The sequence below is a fragment of the Erithacus rubecula genome, assembly GCF_903797595.1.
Source record: "Erithacus rubecula genome assembly, chromosome: 4".
NCBI lineage: Eukaryota > Metazoa > Chordata > Aves > Passeriformes > Muscicapidae > Erithacus > Erithacus rubecula.
The window spans coordinates 36369140-36389109 of NC_136686.1; the positions used below are offsets into that span (position 1 = coordinate 36369140).

The following is a 19970-nucleotide window of genomic DNA, read 5'->3' on the forward strand; positions in this document are numbered from 1 at the left end:
GAATTGTTTGAAACAATTTTTATCTCAGGTGCTTCTGGGATTGTTCTGTGGTGTGCACTTAACATGAAAGTTATAATTAGTCATAAAATTTCTACTGAAAGGGAAAATATTCAACAGCATTTATGAAAGTTCCCATTTTTTCTCTAAAATGATAGTTTTATAGTGGAAAACTTGATGGCTAAAAGAGGAAGTATTTTTTTTCAGGATAGTATGTTACTAATGTGGGTGCATTAATTTTGCTGTGTCTATCTACATTATTCATATCAGAATGTTATTGTTTTCCTGGCCAAGAATGCTCATCATCCATTATTTCCCTGTGATACCTGTTAATTGACTTTCATTAACTGTGTTCTCTTTCTTTGTTTTTTCTGTATTTTCCTGGGTTTCCTGGCTATCTGTCAAGCTGTGCAGGTCTGATTTTAAGGCCTGTAAGTCATAGATATTATAACACCATATGTGTCAGTTTTGCTTAGTGTTGTCTGTACTGTGAAGGTGAATCTGGTACATTCAGCTGTGAATTTGTTAGATGTGTTCAGTATAGTACATGTGTATTGATTTCTGCCAGGGAGAGAGTAGGTATGGGAAAGGAGGGAGGCATTTTTGTTGCATAGGGGTACACACCAATTGAGGTACTAGAATGAAATGAATGTTCATGGTTTCTCACACATCACTGGACATTATTTCCCATCTGAACAACTTGTAGTATTTGACTGATATTTACTTTTGGACAGAAGTTTTTAAAGGGAAGTGCAGACAAAATACTTGGTTTTGAGTTACCTTAGTGCAAAGCTTCTGAAGTGTGTTCTGTAGTCTTCAAGGCAGATGTGAAATTCTTCATGCCTGTTCTCTGCTGTTGTTTATCTTGTTCAAGAGGGATTTCAGCTTTCAAACATATTTCCTGTTGTGTTTTCAAGCAAGCTGAATGTGGAAAAAAATACTCAGAAGTGCATCCTTTATTAATATTTACAAGTGTGTGCTGTGCACTGAAAGCATACTGTTCTCTGTCAAGGAGACTTCAGAAGCCTTGAAAGTGGAGAGACCAAGTAGATAAACAGGGAGGAAGGCAGTTGCCAATAGGAGGTGTATCTCAGGAATAAACAACCTTGTGAGCTTTTCAACTTAAGGTCAAGATTTAGAAAACCAACACATGGTTAACTAACCTAGTCAGTAAATGTTGAATGTCTTCAGCTGCTGTTCCCAACTTGTCACCAGCTGGTCAAGGGAGATGAGGAAAGACCTCATTGCAGTCTGCAACTTGTGAGGGGAAGAGGAGGGGCAGACATTTCTTCAATGTGGTTCCCACTGACAGGACATGAGGGAATGGCATAAGGTTGTGTCAGGGAAGGTTTAGGTTGGATGTTAGGAAAAGGTTCTTCACCCAGAGGGTGGTTGGGCGTGGGAACAGGCTCCCTAGAAAAGCAGTCACAGCACCAAACCTGACAGTGTTCAGAAAGAGTTTTGACAATGCGCTCAGGCACATGGAGTGACTCTTGGGGATGGTGCTGTGCAGGGCAGAAGTTGGAGTGGATGATCCTTGGGGGTCCCTTGCAGCTCAGCTTATTCTGTGATTCTCTAACTGGTTTTGCATATGCAGTCTGAATTAAGTCACAAAGTCACTCAATAAGTAGTCTCCTAGTGATACTTTAATCACTATGAATATGTAATAGGGATTTTCCAGCCTTTTTTGATTAATAGATCCACATCTACTGAATTGCTGATGGATTCCTATGTGGTAACAACCTCATGAAAACAGATTTGGCTTTACCAATGTCTTGCAAGTAGCTGGAGTTGCCTCTGCACCCAAGGGCCACAGCCCAAAACTCAGTGTGTGTTGCAGTAAGGTGAAAGGAAATGAAATTATTTACCAGGTAATACCTTCTCCTTATCTGACTTTTGGTGTCATTGCTTTCTGGCCAATGACAGAAAGACTAAAAAGGGATTTCCAAATCCATAATGTTCAATGAGCAAATCTGTAGTACTTGAAGATGGGGTAGGAAACTCTGCTTCCTTGACCAATTTAGTGTGCTTATTTGCATGTTACCTTCTTGGCTCACTACACCTTCCTGTTCTGCAAGGCTGAATTGACACCTAATGTTGTGGTGTCACAGCAATTCTTAACCTGGTGAAATGCGTCATCATTTGATGCAAGTGGAAGTTTTGCTGTGACTGTTGGGCAATTTTTGCTTTTGCCTGAAGAAAAACTGTTTCGTTATCTAGATGCACACAATTGTGTGATAAAATAGGCCTAACAGTAATTTTAATTGTAAGTGGCCTAAAATTAATGTCCTGATTCTAGCAGTTATTCAGACCTTTGCAGACCAGAGCTGGGGAAGAGAGAATAGCACAGTGGAGCTGTAGTTAACTTTTAGGTGTGCAATCATTTCTTAGTTTTTTTGTGGCTGGAACCCAGTGGGAATGTGTTAATTGCAATGGCAGTGAGACACCAGAAGTGAAACCTGAAGAGCAGTCAGTGGATGGTAGGTGACCAGAGAGCTCCAGTTTAATGTAATTCCAGTTTCAGTTTGCTTTTTGATTCAATTTTTCTATTGTGTCAAAGAAGGACATCTGGAGATGGAATGAACTTCCTAAATATACTATTATTTCCTACAGTTCACCTGTGTGGCTTGTGAGCTGACCTTGTGTGGTTTCTCTTTTGCAGGCTGTGTCCTAGAGAAGCCTGTGGAGTGCCTGATGAAGCCTGAACTTGGCATGTCAAATGTGCTGTTCCTGGGAGACTGAAGGATGGTGCTTGGTGGTCCTGTGTGGTGTCATGTTAGGGTAAAGGACTGAGAACTGCACGAGCTTGGTGTGCAGACTGACTGTCCTTTGGGGAGGAAAGAGAGGTCCGGTTTATGTACAGCTTTCATGGCTTCTGCTGGATTGCTTGTTGCATTCATGGGACTCTCTTAAAATTGTAAGAGCCAGAGCACTCATTTGCACAGAGGTTACACTTTGCAGGGAGAGTTGGGTTGTACAGCCAGAGCAGCAGATCCTACTGAGGGTAGATGGTTCTTCAGTGGATGGGGCAAAGGACAACTCAAGCTTCCTACTCCCGACTCTTCAGAGGTCATGATAATGTTTTCTAGTAAAGCATGTCCACTTTGTAAATGTGACTGACTTATATTTATGCCAAGGTAACCAAGTCAAACCTGCAAAGGTTTCAAGTGGACCTCAGAGTTTTTCCTTTTAATTGTGCTTAAATCTGATACCCGCATATACTCTCTGTGTAAGTGCATGTGCTGGAACAGAGGTTTTTTTCCCATAGTGGCTAGTATGGGGCTCTGTTTTGAAATTCTGCTGAGGATAATGTTGATAACATTATACGATACAAAGGAGTTTCTGTAGGAGACTCTACCATGTGAGGGTGGTCATGACAGTCGGAGAGATCTCTGTAAGCCAAGTGTTGAAATTTGTGGTTTATTACATAGGGCGTGGGTAATGTTTGCAGCTCGAAGCAGGGCAGAAAGAGAGTGGGGGGTAGGAAGAGTTCTAAGATGTAAGAGAGTGGTAAGAGAGGAAAGGAAGTAAGAGAGGTAAGAGAGCGAAGTAAGTGATTTTCCTGTTTATAATACAATAAATCTTCTATGTTGAATATTCTAATTTCCACTAATAACCAGTCTAATACAAGATACAAATCCTATAGCATTTACATCCAGCCTATAAAAATCATTGCATTACATTACCATGTGTTATACTTTAAACCCTGAAAAGTACTCTTTCGACCCCTTCTGCCAAGCTAGCAGGGTCTTCTCTGGCCTTTGGACCTGCTCTCCAGCAGAAGGCATTGTTCTATCAAGAGGGGATTACTTTCAGCCGGCCATCATATTGTCTTCTTGTTATTTAGTAACTAAGGTTTGGTTTCTCAAAGATGGCTTTCATTTCAATATTCTTATGGTTTCCATATTATCAGAATCTTTTTCTAGACAGTCATATTTATAAGGTTTTCCTCATTCATCCTTCCCAACATGTTTCCTTTATTGCTGGGCACAGGGTCAAGATCTATTCTGCTCCTCACCCTACTCCATTAACATGTAAGCTTGGGGTGCACAAGAAGTTATGAGGGAACACAGCCAGGACAGCTGACACTAACTGACCCAGGGAATACTGTACAGCATATGGTGTCATGCTCAGCATATAAAGCTGGGGAAGAGGAAGGAAGTGGGGGGACATTCTGAGTGATGGTGTTTTTCTTCCCAAGTAACTATTATGCATGATGGAGCCATGCTTTTCTGGGGCTGAACACCTGCCCGCCCGTGGGAACTGGTGAATGAACTCCTCATTTTGCTTTGCTTGTCTGTGGATTTTGTTTTACCTATTAAACTGTCTTTATCTCAACCCACAGGTTTTCTTACTTTTACTCTTGTGATTCTCTTCCCCCATCCCATTTCAGCAGGAACGTCTGAGTGGGGCTTAGTTCTGTCTGCTGTCTGGCTGTGGCCTCACAATTGTGTGTACATATGTATATATAAACATGTATAATTTATTTAAAATTCAAGGTGTCCTTGTGTAATGCTGTCATGTGCTGGGGATATTCATGTACTTTAGGATGTGAATTAGAATAGGAATGGCTGGCAGGATCCAGAAAGCAAGTACTTTTGGATTTCTCACTTTCTAGGCCATTTTCTGGTTATTGGATTGTTTTGACACATACATTTAATCTGTAAATGCACCCTATTCTGGAGAACTGGGTGCCAGGTCTTGCTGCAAGGTAGTCTGTGTGCACTGGGGAAACCTGCTGGGGCTCAGTGCTCCCCCAGCTAGAGTGGGCCTGTGAGTTCCCAGAATGATGCTCTTGTGAGGAATGCTTATTTGTGTTTCCAGTGGGAAGCTGGCTCCAGCCTGTTGTGAATTTTAGCTTGCACAATACATGGCTGAAAACAGATATCCCAGGAAAACAGCATCATAATTCCTTTGCTATTGCTGTTTTTTTCTGGCCTCATAAGTCTCACATTCTTGACAATAGTTCTATTCCAAGAGGAAACTCATTGGCTCACAGAACTCTCTTGGGAGATTGGCAATAGCATAACTCTGGTTTGGGGAAGGACTGTGACAGGGGCTGTTGGTTTCCTAGGGATGGACACAAGTTAAAAAGTTGCTGTTAGAGATATGAGAGCTGTCACCTTCTCTAATGTTACAGTGAATAGGTGAGCTGCCAGAGGCTCGCTCTCAGGAGATGCTGAGCCCAGAGTCTTAGTGCACGTGCACTATATGAGCAGCGTCTGGGCACAAGTACTTAATGTTAAATAACGATGTTTCCCTTCAAAACAACTTCATATAATTACTCTGTTACACGATACAACTGCTAGTAACTTGGTCAGCCAAGGTGCTGGGGCTATTTCTTAACCTGAATGACTATTTGTTACTAGATTTTTAATTATAAGCCAGTTTGCAAAATTGTGTTCCCATTTAGAGTGGTTTTCTTTGAGCTACGCTATGTCAGTAATTCCACTTCATCATGTTACTGAGTCGCGGCTGTGCAACCATACCACACATTGACAGGAAGCTCAGAAGTTTCAGTTCACCTGATCTGTCTGTTCCCAAGACATAGTTGGATACATGTAGGTCACTATATAAAGTGACAGAGCCTTATAATATGTATGTGGCTTTACATGCTGAATTAAAAGAGTTGCCGTCTCGTGGAAGAGTTAATAGTGGTGCCTTTGGTGCTGTGAGGCTCTGTGCACTGACATGGTCTCAGTTCTCTTTTTTTTTTCTTCCTCTGTGTGAGCTGTGTTGACTGCTATTGATAAGTCTTATTACTTCTGTTTATGTTTTACTGATGTTGGCAGGAGTTTTTTAACGAAGCAAGACTACTGGACTAACATCCACTGCAGTTACATTGACATAGGCTTTTTTGTCTTTGTTTTTGTATTAATTAGTTAATCCTTTTGAGGCTGCAGTTGAAGTTACTACCTCAGTGATCCTGGTAATAACAAGATATTAACACATTAAGAACATTGGCTTTGGTTTTTTTGTTTCATTTTGTCCGAGAATATAACTTAAAATTGAGGTAATGAGTTTCTTTCCTCTTGGATGTCTTAGGATATGAAATACCAGCTTTATGATATAACATCTTATAATTATGAGATCTAAAAATGATACAACAAAACCATGTAAAGGTCAGAGACAAAGATTTTGGATGAAGTATCAGATATGAAAACCTAAGTGTTACTAAGTGTCAGAGGAAATGTGTTACTCTGTGTTACAAAACTGTTACAGCCAGGAAAGGTAGGAGGTGGCACATGATTTGTAAAAACCCAAAGTCAGCAGTGAGAGCTGTCAAATGTATTTAAAAAAAATCAACGCGAAGCCGACATATGACGGTCAAGTGTCCTACATGTCCTCTCCCAGTCTCTGTATTGGTGCCATTTGCTCTGTAGAAATTGAATCCCTTCTGCCATTTCTAATGAGTGTGCCCAGAAGACACTTGTCTCTGTACTAGGATGTTTCCGTAAGGAGTGGCTGGATTACAGAAAAGCTTGTTTCAGGTTGTGTAGAGAATAATTAATTTCCATTACTGAGGTTTTTATTGCTGGCCAGAGAACTGATTAAAATAAGGCTTTACTGGAGCTTTAGCTGAAACAATTCTATAGTCTACTTTAATCTTTGAAAGTTTGAAAGTCTGGACAAAAGCAGAGAACTGAGATAAAATAGACCTGACCAGCAAAATGAGGGGATGAGTGTGACCTGAACCCTGAGATGGAGTGTTCAGTTTTAAGTGTTGCTTGACTTTTGGCCCATTTATACAAGTGGCTAAGGGGGGAGAATCTCCATGCCAAATAAAAGACCCAAGACCACAATACACAGGCTTGCTTTTTTACATGGCAGCTCTTGACAGAATTTCTAGCCCAGTGGCCAGTCCTGACATTTCCAATAATGTAGGATAATCCTGGCTCATTGAAGATGTACTAAAGTCCAAGAAAATGCCTGCCTCCTACTATGTTGCTGCTGATACACAGGAGCTGAACATCAAAATATGGCACTGATTGCTCACCTGTGACCTCATTCAAAGTCAGAAGGAAATGTCTGTGGCTTTAGAAGCAGATGTGATGCAGAGTTCCAGTCCTCCTCAAAAAATCCTCTGTCTTCAAAATGGGTCAAGAAGTCATTGTCGAGAATATTTACCACTATGGTTTCTTAATGAATTAGGGAAGTTCTATGTAATATGGCTTCAAAAGTTTGTAGGTGAGTAAAGTGATAGGACAGACACTTAATTCTTGGGGCAGTACCAGGGTCTTTGTTATTTTTTAATTAAAATGAAAGCAGAGGGGATGTATTTTCTTGTGAGAATTTTGTATTTTAAACAGTGTTCCTAGCCTTAAACATTAAAAATATCATTAAATATATTTTAAAAAAACATGAAATAAGAAAGGGAAATTACTTCTCCGTAATTTTTCAGATGTGTTTTGTTCAGTTTACTCTTTCTCCACAAAGCAAGACCCTACAATGATGGTTTTATCCACAGTACCCTAATTTAAATGAAAGGCAGCTTTCCTTCCACTCATCTCTCCTGCTATGCAGTTCAGGGTAGCCCATTTGGGAAGGGAAATTTAACCAAGCAATTTCCCTGAGGTTCACCCTCAGTGCTGGTTCAAGACCTTGTTTTTCAAAAGTCTATTGTATTTACTCCTCAAACAAGAATGAAATTAAACCCTTCCTCAAATGTAGCAGAAAATACAGAGCTGAAGTGTCTCTCTGGAATTCAGCTGGGGACTAGAACAAGAGCCACCACTAGTGCAGGTTTCTAGCCCCATCTTTCCATGGGATGTATTGCTGGATGTGTATCTCCCATCCAGGGTGTGATAGCCAGGGGAAATAGGGGGTAACTGTGACTAGTCTTTGTTCAATGGAATCTTGTAACAGAAATACAAGACCCTGGGAATGGGAGGTGTATCTCCACTCCCCAAGAAATTCTATTGATGTGTTACAAGGAATCGCTGCAGCCATGACTGTGGCTACACCATAGCATGTCCAGTCCTGGGAAAGAGGCCAGGAATGAACATGGGAACTGTAAAGTCTGCTTATGTTAGTGTCTAGTAACATCTTGGCTGTTTGCTTTTGGGCTGGACCATGCTCAGCTAGAGGGGTGAAAGATAGTTGTAAGTCACAGCTGCAAACAAAAGAGCAAATAATGCAAAAGCTTTAGCAATGTCATAAAAACAGAATTTTTAAAACATGAGTTAATTAGCTTGAAATTTGCATTTCAGCATCTCAGTGCCTGGAAAATAGCAAGGGAAACTAAACAAGTGAAACAGCCTCAGAAGGAGGACATGATACCACAAAAAGTGGCGTGGCTGAGATGGCTAACAATACAAATGGGAGGCTAACTTAAGGTTTTCTATGAAAATAGGTACATCCTAGTGCAGTGTATGGTTTCAAATAAAAAAGCAGGAAGACAGAAGACATCCTGTAATTACTGCATAGGAAGGGGAAGAAGAGAGATTCAGCATCTAATTCCTCATTAATCTGCCTAATTTTGTTTAAATATCCATCAGGACAAGGGACGAGGTCTGCTCCTCACGTGGTTTGAACTGATGGGAGTGGCACAGCATCTCCTTAAGTTATGCACCCTTTCCATGGGATTGGAACCACAAAAAGAAGTCAGACAAGCTGAATCTGTGTCTGATAAGTGAGTGACCAAAGGGATGGAGAGGTAACATCTACCAGAAAGATAAGAGGACAGGAGATCTGAATGTCTGTCCACAGCTCCTGTTCGGAGTATGGGACTTCAGTTCAGATGGATGAGCTGATGGAGAAACCTCAGTTAGAAGCTGACTTTGGTTATCAGACTGTGTTTAACACCTAGGGAGGAGTTAGTGGAAATATCAATACTTCAAAGCAGGATTCATCAGGATTCTCCCTGTTTAGTCTTTAATGTCTGTCTTTTGGTTAAGTAAAACTCAGCCCTTTATCTTCTCATTAACCTGTTTCAAGCTGTTAGCTTGAAATATATGTGGAATATGTTTACTTGAATACCCTTGTGGCACATTTGGGTGTGAACTTGACTGTTGACATCCTGGGTCCAGACTCACTTTCTGCTGCCTGCTGCAGTCAAGATGTTGTTGGAGGCTGGCCTTGTGAATGGGTGCCTTAGAGGGGCATGGAAAAAGAGATGGTGATGACGGCTCCAGGGTGCAGCTTCAAGGGCACAGATCTGTGCAGAGCTGATACTGTTGATGTCTAAGGGCAACTGAGGTAGGACTGAGACATGGAGGGATACATTCATGCTGCAGATGCATCAGAGGAGGCTGAAGAATAAACCTCATTCCACTCAGCTTTTAACTGCTTCCTTTCAGGTGTGAGAAAAAGATCTGGGCATTTCAGACCATGAAGTTAGGTTGATGATGGCTCTTGTCCTGAGAACCTGAGCCACAAAGAATGGTGCCCAGACAGAGAGGTGCCCACCCTCAGAGCTCTCACATATCCACTCTCAGAGGCAGAGCTGAAGCCCTGATTTTCTAGATCTGTTTTCTCCTGTTTGTCACCTGTGTACCTTGTGGGTATTAGAAAATCAGGAGTTTACATTTGTACCAGTTCTGCATTCTCATGCATTACTGTCTACAGAAGGGTTGAAAATTACCATCTAAAAAGTGCAGTTTCCCATTTGGAACACTGCATGGTGTTTGAGACTGAAGGTGCAGCACTGCCTTCATGTTAGCAGAAGAGCCTTAGGAACATGGAAATCACCTGGATAAGTACATGACCACAGCTCTGGTCATTACACCTGATTACAGCCTTAAATACAAATTATATTTTTGAGAACGGGAATTTGGAAATCAGGCATTTGATAAATGGTCCTACACAGTTTCTGTTCTCTCAGAGAGGATTGCACAGTGATGTGCAGATGGCCATTAACTCCAGTATGGGAAGGGATATTTTCAGGGTAGGAGCCACCGGCGGTCAGTGATTTGGTTCCGATACAGTCCCTGATCACTTGTGTGCACCAGTCAGCAGTAGTGAAACCAATCTTGTTCCACAGAAGATTTGATGGTTTTCTGCCATCAAATTGTCAATCAAGTTGTATTATAATTGGGACAGGAGGCACAAACTCACAGAATTCTCAAATATTTTTATGCAAAAAGAATTCAGGATTCCTACCCTGGTAAAAGCCCCCGCTTTGCCCCACATTAATATTTGGGGTTTTTTTTATAGGAAACTGAAGATTAGATAGCCTTGAACCTGTTTGTGGTTAGATAGTGGTTAGATAATTCTCAGAAGAGGATACTGGAAAGTAAGAGAGTTGCTGATGTCATTCTCATTTCACCACCAGTACCCCCCCAAAAAAAAACAGCTGAGAGAGATGTTGGTGGCCCTATATAAGGTGCAGCTCACCTCCTGCAGAGCACATCCAGAACCACAGCAAAGGTAAGGCTTGCAGCCTCTGTGCTGCTCTCACTTTGGCTCGCCTGCTCTCCTTGGTGCTACTGCTGCCTTCTCTCCCCGCAGGGCTGAGTCCGGTGCCTGCAGCCAGCTGGGACGGCAATTTCACACTGGGAGCCATGGCTGCCCTGCAGACCTTGTCCAAGAGCTTCCCAGCATGGGTTTTCTTCTGCTGCTGCTGCTGTCTCCCCCTTCTTCTCACCAGCTCTCTGCCTCTGAAGGGGGGTTCCACTGCCCATCATGCCTGCAGGCTCAGGAAGATCAACTTCCAGCAGCCCTACATCAGGAATCGCACCTACACCTTGGCTAAAACGGTACAGTCATCCGTGTGTCCTTCATGGTGGGGTCTGGGGACCTGCTCCTCTCTTGGTGCCATGACTTCTAGCCTTTGGCATTCCTCCCTCTTTCCCCTGCCTTTCTCCAAGAAAAAAAGAGAAAAGTACATTTGCAGTTAAGGCAGAGTTTGGGTGTGTGGAGCCAGCAGAAGCTGTTGCTTTTCTGCTGCTGCTCCCCAAGGAAAAGGCAGCCCCTGGGACGGTACAGCTGCTTCTTTTCAAGCAGCTGCTGCCAGGGTGGGTAAAATTGTGAAATATGACATTAAGTTTCTGAGTTTGCTCATTCCATTTGGAGCTGGTCCTGTCCATGACTCCAGTCACAGCCAAGCAGATGCTGGGGTGTCACAGTGCAGCTAGAGCAGGTTTCTTGGCTGCTTTTGCCATGGGTGGGTCTCCCTGGGTGCACACATTGAGCACCTCCCTGCAGCATTGTGGCCACTGTGAGGTTGGCCACCTGCAGCATGTGGTTTAGTCACCACAACTTCTGACTTTTAAGTGAGCGATATGAATCCAGACTTTAGCTTACTTATTTTCCTGCCATACTGGCCTTGAATCTCACCCAGCTGAGGGGAGAAACAGACATGATGCCCAATCTAATCTGCCTCTAACAGACTGTGGTGTCCATTCCCTCATTTTTATTGCCCTTTCATTGCTGATGAAATCTTTTGGGTTTATTATTAATCTTTAAGTAAGGTTCCCATCACCACCTAACACTTCCTTTTTTCCTCTCAGGCCAGTGCCTCAGACAAGGACACGGACAACAGATTGATTGGGCAGCAGCTCTTTGTTAACATCAGGGTAAGCCTTACATGAGGATCTGCTCTTTGCATCCCCCTGCAGCACTTAGTGCTCTCTTGCCTTGTTTTAACGTGACCTCTTACTTCCATACGTAGGAAAACAACCGCTGCTACCTGATGAAGAGGGTTGTGGAGTTTGTAGTAGAAGATGTTCTCCTGACTGAAGTCAAGAACCAGTACCCTCATGTGGAGGAGGTGGCACAGTTCTTGGCATCCCTGACCTCAGAGCTGAGAAGTTGTGTGAGTAACACTGGGTTTCTTTACCTCTGACTGTCATTGTTGCTCCTAAATCTCAGATTGCTACAAGCAGTGGCAAAAGGCAGTGGTATGAAAGGAAACCTCAGATCAAAGAGATGAAAGTCAGAGTTAATACAAAGGTGTGGAAAAAAAAGCTACTACATTGTTGCATATAGCCATCTATCTTATGTCTGGATGTTTCCTTTCTTTTAGCAATTCTCAGGAAAGAAAGAACATGTTGAAAAGAACCTGGAACAAATGAAGAACAAAATGGAACAGGTACATTTCCCTCAAACATTTAAAAAGAGCAGTTTCAAACACCAGTCATTTAGTTGGATTAAGGCTGACCTAACAATGAAACAAACTCGAGATTATTTAGGATGTGAAGCCTATGAGGGCATTAAAGAGGGGATTAATGATACTTTCCTTTCCAGCCCTCCCTCACTTGTCCTGTTAACTCTCTGCACATGTTATGGTAATTTAAATCTTGAAAAGTTAAGTTGCATGAAACTTATCTGCTAGTCTAGATTTGAATGAACAAATTTATATCTTACAATACAATGACGCTAACAGAACTGTGTAAGAAAATTAGGAAAGTAAATTATTGATTCAGTTTCTGTGACAATCCTAAATTCAATTTTCTGAAAAATAACTAGTTGCTAAGATTTGCCTTCTGCTCTCTTCTAGTTGGGAGAAAATGGAAAGACTAAAGCCATTGGAGAGCTGGATTTACTGTTTGACTACATTGAAAATGCCTGTACTGATGTCCCAAAGAAGGGAGGTAACAAGAAGAAAAACTGAAAAAATTCTGGATCAGACTTTGAAGAGATGCCTCTGCAGACCTCTTGCAATACCTCAAACTGATTAGCTGCAGCTATGTCCATTCCTCCCATATGCATTATATTTTTCACTTGTGTCAAAACTAGCAAACTAAGTGGGCAGAGGCAGCATGCATATTGCTGCCTTCTTTGAAAATGAAAACTCCAGGGCACTGCCTCTTCATTGCAACACAGGGCATTAGTTATTTACAAAAGCACTGTTCTGTCCTCCTCATCTTCACAGGAATGAGGAAACAATTTCTATCTTTTGTGTACTGAAATTTGACACCTATGAATCAGCTTTGATCAAGGCAGTGATGTTTTGATGTGATGTTTTAGCCAGGATGCTTTGAGCCTCCTAGACGGAAATATCACTTGCATATGTTGCCCCCTTCTGACCTTTGCCTGAAAAGTTGATATTTCTGACTATTTCAGAAAGAATTTTTATCACTTGTATTTAATGGTAACTTATTTTAAGGTAATAATTATACAATACTTTTATTTATATAGATTAATTGAGAAATGTCCAAGGAAATGTATTTATGAAGCTTAACCAGAAAGCAACACTTCTTTATTATATGCAGTGGATATTTATATGCAGGTGAAACATTTTATAAATGCTTGCACTTTAATTTATTATAATAAATATTTTGGTCCTCAAGTATTGCCATTTGCAGAGCTTTTGCCTTTTCTTCAAACACAAGGGGGATGATACACATGGAGCTGTGGAGCTGGTGGCTGTATTCTTGTGCCCAGAAAGGATGCAAGCTCTGCCTGGGGCTATGCTTCTTCACCATAAGCCTGCAATTCGACTTCTCACAGGCCAGGGCTTAGTGGGAGGCATGTCAGTCAGCCTTTCTTGTAGGGGATGGTGGGAAAAGTAACATCACCCCTGAAGGTCATTGGTTGGGTTCACTGGTTCTGCCTCTGACATGCAGAGACAAGATCCCCCTTGAATAGATGCTGATGAAAAGTCCCAAACTGTCCCCATGGGGTCGGATGATGTGGAGACAAACAGGCAGCAGCTGCTAATGAATACTCAGAGAGCTGCATTCCCACAGCCCATGCATACTGAGCACAAATGATGTTCTGCAGCATCAGGGGTCTGAGAGTCCTTCAGAAGAGAATGTTTGGTGCCTATTCTCCACACAAACTCCAAGACAGAAAAAAAAACACCAAGTCCCTGAACAGTGTTTAATTTTGTCATTATCATGTCGTGTCCTTCAGCAATTTCTCCTGGCAAAGACAGGAACTTTGCTCTGGTGTAGCCAGGGAAAGTGGTGACTGGACCAAGGTTAAAGGGGTGGAAAGCATCCAAATTATCAGAAAGCCAGAATAAATATGTAATAGGAAATTCCAGCAACTGCTGAAGTCTCCTTGAGCAAGGCCTTACCATATATTCATCAGGGCCAAAAGTATCCTGTCCACATTTAAAAAAAGTTGCTCCTGAACCAGAGCAAATTAAAGATGGATTTAAAAGAATCTGTCCATACCTATTTGAACATGGTGTATGTGAGTGGAAATCACAACACTTCTCATGGGAAATCACACATTAGACCTGACATATGGTCTGTTTGGGTGATGGATGCCTGTTGCCTGTCAAACTAGATGCATCCAACATGGTTTACTTTTTCCCACACTTTCATTTGCATATCACAACATATGATTTACATGTCTGTTCACAGTCAAGGCTGAAAAGACTCAGTAATGACAGGCAGCCAGGATCTAGTACTGCATGCCAGTTCCAGGGATTTAACCTTTCTTGTATATTCAGTTGGATATATATTTCCTTTCTCCTGGGATAAGGAATGATGCTGTCAAGAGCTATTGGTCAACATCCTTTCTCTTATCACTCAAACTTTGTGACAGCAAAGGAAGGGGGTTTAAATACCAAATGAATAGTTCACTTCTCTTCACTGACCTTTGACATACACAGTCTTTCCTTGAACTACATCTGTCTCCCTTTATAGTCAGTGGAGGATAAGAGGAATTAAACAGGTGTCACTTCTCTGGTCTACATCAGAGGTTTATAAAGATTGTGACTTTGGGAAGCATAACATGACTTTACCCTAAAAGTACCTATTTTGTTCCTTAGTGATAAATAGACACCAGATCATGGGCCACATACATGCTGTTCCTTGTTGATAAAATTACTTCACAAACAGATAAATAGCTTATTTCCTTCTTCTACTTCCTTTAGGTCTCTTCTACATTGTCCTTATTGAGTTGCCCTACCCAGAATTGTCAAGTCAGTCTGTCAGGTTTTCCTCATTGAGGCTAAACCCAGATTAAAAGCCATTTGTCTACAAAAGTATGAAAATCAAGTCGACTAATTATCAGCTTCTCTAATGCTAAAAACCACCAGCAGGAAGACTGTACCACAGAAACCTCATGAGCTGGAGCCCTGGAAATGCCACACAGCAAGGTTTGTAGAATTTCCTTCTCAGGTTTTCTTGCAGGGTATGTGTGACTTGTGGATGTGTGAAGCATGGTGGTGATGGCCAGTTTTGAACAAAGGAAGTAGAAGTCAGAGCAGGTTTCCCTTAAGCAGGATGAAATGTCTGGGACAAACAATTACTGACAAAAAAAAAAAAAAAAGTAGTTTCAGTCAGGCAACCTGGGTTTTAATTCAGTTGATAGTGAAGAAAAGAAAATCCTGCTGAAATGTTTCATTCTGACATTTTCTAAATAGCTTGTGTTTTGGTTTTATGTGCATTTCTTTCAAAGGTTGAAAAGAGATTTGAAAGTAAAGTAAATTGTTTTATTTTGAGTCAGACAAGTTCTTTGGGCCTACCCAAAATTACTTATTTTGGTTTAATTTTTCAGTTGGGTCACCAAAGAGAAACTCCATTATTCACACAGTTCTAATTTCTGTTGCCCTATTTTGCTTTCCTTTTTCTTCCTCCAAGTCATGGACTGTTTGCAATTCCTAGAGATCCTTAACTAGCAACCTTAGGGAAAGCACCTGCTCCTCACCCTTCATTGAGGACACCTCCACTGTGGGGGCTGCAGGACCTCTTCCTGAGCAAACACAGACCATGCTACTGTCACAGATGCATTTCATTAACTCTTCCTCCCCTTCTCTTACATTTGGTGACCAGAACAGGTGCCTTTTTTTTTTACACAGATGTTTTCTGAAACATTTATAAATCTGCCTCTGAAATGTCATACTGTGAAGAGGGAACCCAAAGCATGAACAGAAGTTTCCACATCCTGCTTAGTAAGCATTGGTGGCAGTTTAAGAAACATGTCTCAAATACATTGCCTGGAGTCTTACTCATTTAAGAGATTTACATATTCAGTGTATGAATATATACTCCCCAAGTGACCCAGAATAATACAGGGTTGATACTTCCAGTTTGCTGCTGGAAGCATATTCTAGGCAATGCAAAATGTTGGAGCTATCCTGTTCATAAATCAGTGGCATGTGGTTGTGCCAGCCTGTGCTTTAAAGCACAGTTAGCTAAACAGTTCAGTGCACAGCTAAACAACTGCAGTGAGCAGCAGTAAATGGCAAACTTTTCTGTCACAGTCATCATCAGAAAGGTTGTTTGTAAAGTCACTGTAACTGGCAGCAGAACTGGCCTGCTAATGTGAAGCAAGATGGGCAGAGACATTAGAGCCAGTCTCAGGCTTATGTGTGATATTGCCAGGAACAATGTAATGACCACAGAAAGAACAAAAAACTGCAATGCAGTTCTGCAGGACCCTGGATCTTATTGGCAGGCCACTACCCAAAAACTTGTTAGATGAAATAACATATTTAGGATGGAAAGTAATGCAGCCTCTCAGTATTCTATGCCATTCAAGAATTTGTTAGAAAGCCAAAATTGGGTGAGGTAAACTACAAAACACAGACTATGCTATGGCTGATGGCACTTCTGGGGCTACATATGATTCATAGCACGTATCAATTTGTGACACCTTTTTCATGGTTAGCACAAAGCTGCAGACATTATCAGATTAACTGTATGAACTTCACCACTAACAAAAGTGCTAAACAGCAATGCAAGTGAAAAGATTTCTTCTCAAGTCTAGGAAATCACTCTTTCTGTTAACCTTTTAAATACAAGTCCCTGGCCAAGTTCACATATGTCAATTTCTATAGTTTAATTTGGAATTAATGATGAATGGTTTGAAAAGAAAAGATTCCTACATCTTTCCTTCCCCACGGAGAAATTAATGTAAAAAGTATATTGAGAAGAATCAGTTATCCTCAACAAACTAGCTCATGGGATCCAAATCAAAGTATTTTTCCAGTATGAAGGATTAAAACACAGCATTTAATATTTCCAGGATCTAGTAATTTTTCTTATCCAAGTTCAAATGTAAAAAAAAAAAAGAAAGGGTATTCTTCTAAACTAAAAGTATTTTCTCTTCAGCCTAGGACAGCATGGATAAAAATATTTTGAAAAAAGACAAACTGATAAATATGTCTTTAACTACCTTACTTGAAACTGTTTTATGCTTGTTTGTTCAAGAACCAGTAAGGCTTTTCCCCTGGAAATTGTAGCCCTAGTTTCAAATGACTGAATGCAAAGTGATGTTGTTTTCCAAAAACTGCAAAATTGCACCAATTTAAAATTCACTTTGTTCTACAGTTTTTTTCAGGAGATTTCTGACTCCTACTGCACATTTAAAGAATAGTGATGATGTTCCTTAAGATGTGGAAAGAATGGGGCAATCATGCATCTGTGGTAAAGTTTAAAGCTGTGCAATCATGAAGATTGACTTTCTGATTAGGCCTTGTGATGTAAGAGCTCCCCAATGGATCAGTTCATCCTGCATCTGGTCCTGCTCCACAGAAGGTGGAAAAAAAACACCTATTGACATCAAAGTGTGTAAGACCAGACTTGTAGTTTGTGTATTTATAGGGTTAATTATATTTTAAAAAAAGGGGGGGAAAATGGAAAAAGAAAAGAAGAAAGGTTTCAACACAGAAAATGGAAGTGATGAATTGGACTGTTCTGATGGAAGTCTTTTTCATGAAAATCTTTTACATGAAAATCTAGTGTACCAGCAGAGGTTCCAAAATAAAGTTTAGATGCTGCTTGTCTTTGCAGTGACATTGTTGTGATATTGCAGTGATATTGTTGGCCTAAAAATATCCAGACCTTTTCTTACGTTAATACTTCTTGCCAAACACATCTGTTAAGTTTCTGGTTTGACCAGCTTTTCTCCTTTAGTAGTTATCCTTTATAATGTGAGTCCTGACAGTGTTGAATGGGGGAAGAAATGTCAGATTCTCTCTTTTTCATATGTTGTCAACAAATAAATAAATTCTGCCACTGAGATTTTTAGGTAGACATTACCAGACTTGGGGACCAATTCTGGGGCATATTTTACTTAGACAGCTCACAAAGAGAGAGTGCTTGTTTGTCAAGTACAGCATTTGGCAAGAAGTATTATTGGTTTGGAGTCATTAATGTTACTATCAACAGTGTGTTCATTTCTCCTCTGTGTAATAGAGGTTCAATTAAGTTAAGAAAGAAAGCATCATGACTTTTCCATGGTGGGAACTGTGTGTGTCTCAGAAAATGCAGGACAGTTACTTGCACATGAGATATCTGGTTTAACCTAGCATGAGAGTTTGTAGCCCCCAAAACAGGAGCTGCTTGGTGTTGTCATTTTGCTCTCATTTTAATATCTGCCAATGAATCAGTTCTTACATGAGATGGATTTCTGGGAACTCGAAACAACTCAGTGACCAAGACTCCGATCCTGCAAATCTCTGAAACGCCACATACTGTCCTCATTTTGGTAGTAGCCTTATATGAGTCATCTGCCCTAGCTGTGGTGCCAGAAGGCAGCCAGCAGGGCTGAGGTGCTGTCCAAGGGCAGAGCAGGCAGAGGAGAGCCTGGTCCCCATGAGCAGCAGACATCCAGCATGGGCTCTGCAGCTGTCCCTCACCAGTTCCAGGCACGGACTGCAGGCATGCTCATGGGCCAAGCTAAGGGCAAGTGAAAGAGCCAGAATCCACCAGCTTTTCCTGTGCCATTTTGCTTTGGAAACCTTTTAGCAGTAAGAATGTAACTGCATTAGATTTCAGTTTTCATTTCCTAGCTGTTTTCCATTGGTACCTGCAGTTATGGATTTCACTTTCTGTTGGCAACCCAGTGAAGCTGGAAATGAATAAATAATAGAGAATGTTTTTTAGGGGAGGTGGATATGTGAAGTTTCTCTGAAAATAGGAAGACAGGAGCAGCTCTTTTTTTTTTTTTTTTTTTTTTTCTACACTGCTAAAGAGTAAACCAGAGAATTTCTTAGACCTGCGGTATGAGGTTTTGGCTAGCAGGCTTAGGCTTACACCATAATCTCATTATCAGAACCAAGATATGAGAGACTGATAAATTACCCCCTGTTCCTTGCTATGTGTGTATGATAAATAAAATGTTTGCTTTTCCAAAATGACAGATTAATAAAATAAAATTTTTTAGAATTTGAAACTTTTTTAAAACTTTGAAAATTAAAGGTTTTTTTGTTGTTTAAATTGGAAAAATCATTAAAAGTTTCCTGATCTAAAGTGAAAATCTCAGTGGATATTTTGACATCTGTAGCTTCTTTCTCTTTCTTTCTTTCTTTCTTTCTTTCTTTCTTTCTTTCTTTCTTTCTTTCTTTCTTTCTTTCTTTCTTTCTTTCTTTCTTTCTTTCTTTCTTTCTTTCTTTCTTTCTTTCTTTCTTTCTTTCTTTCTTTCTTTCTTTCTTTCTTTCTTTCTTTCTTTCTTTCTTTCTTTCTTTCTTTCTTTCTTTCTTTCTTTCTTTCTTTCTTTCTTTCTTTCTTTCTTTCTTTCTCTCTTTCTTGTTATATTTTGTGATATTTTATTTTTCTATAACTTCTAGGAGTCTTGACAGTGCAATCTCTATTTTATAAACCCCATCAAAAGATTTTACAGCACCATCAGAAACTTTTGGCACTTCTCATAAGTAAATATTTGGCTGCTGTGTCTTTGCTAGCAAAAAAGTGCCAGTCATGACTGTATCTGATAATTAAATAAGTAAATTTCCCCAAAAATCCCTCTAGTGATGAGTTCATTGAAGCAGCACTTCACAAATAGGGAAGATGCACAGTGGAAAGTCTGAAGCCAAGCAGGGGCTGTTGAATGGAAGGTGGGGAGATGGTTCCCTACAGCAACTCTGACTGAAGGGATTGAGGATGCTTCTGAGGGAAAGACAGCACAAGGAAGCACATTTATTGCCAATAAGGAGTTAAGTTCACTGGAGGGAGAACAGCACTTCCAAACAGAAAAACACTCTGGGAAATCATTTTTTGTTACTTCTCTAGCTTTTGTTCTCTGGTTCTGCACTGAGGGGGCAGACACCCTGCAGAAGAGTCCAACAGGGTCCAACAGTGGCCAGGATTTTGGAACAAATCTCACTTGTGAGACAGTTGACCTGAGAGATG

General features: G+C 40.8%; 1 protein-coding gene across 1 annotated transcript; it reads left to right on the forward strand.

The window, feature by feature from the left end:
* Positions 1-10474: 10474 nt before the first annotated feature.
* IL22 (interleukin 22) lies at positions 10475-13163 on the forward strand. The gene is made up of 5 exons (XM_079303949.1): positions 10475-10694; positions 11448-11513; positions 11609-11752; positions 11963-12028; positions 12437-13163. Exons 1-5 carry the CDS (start codon positions 10500-10502, stop codon positions 12548-12550), a joined length of 585 nt encoding a protein of 194 aa, XP_079160075.1. The 5' UTR covers positions 10475-10499; the 3' UTR covers positions 12551-13163.
* The last annotated feature ends 6807 nt before the right edge of the window (positions 13164-19970 follow it).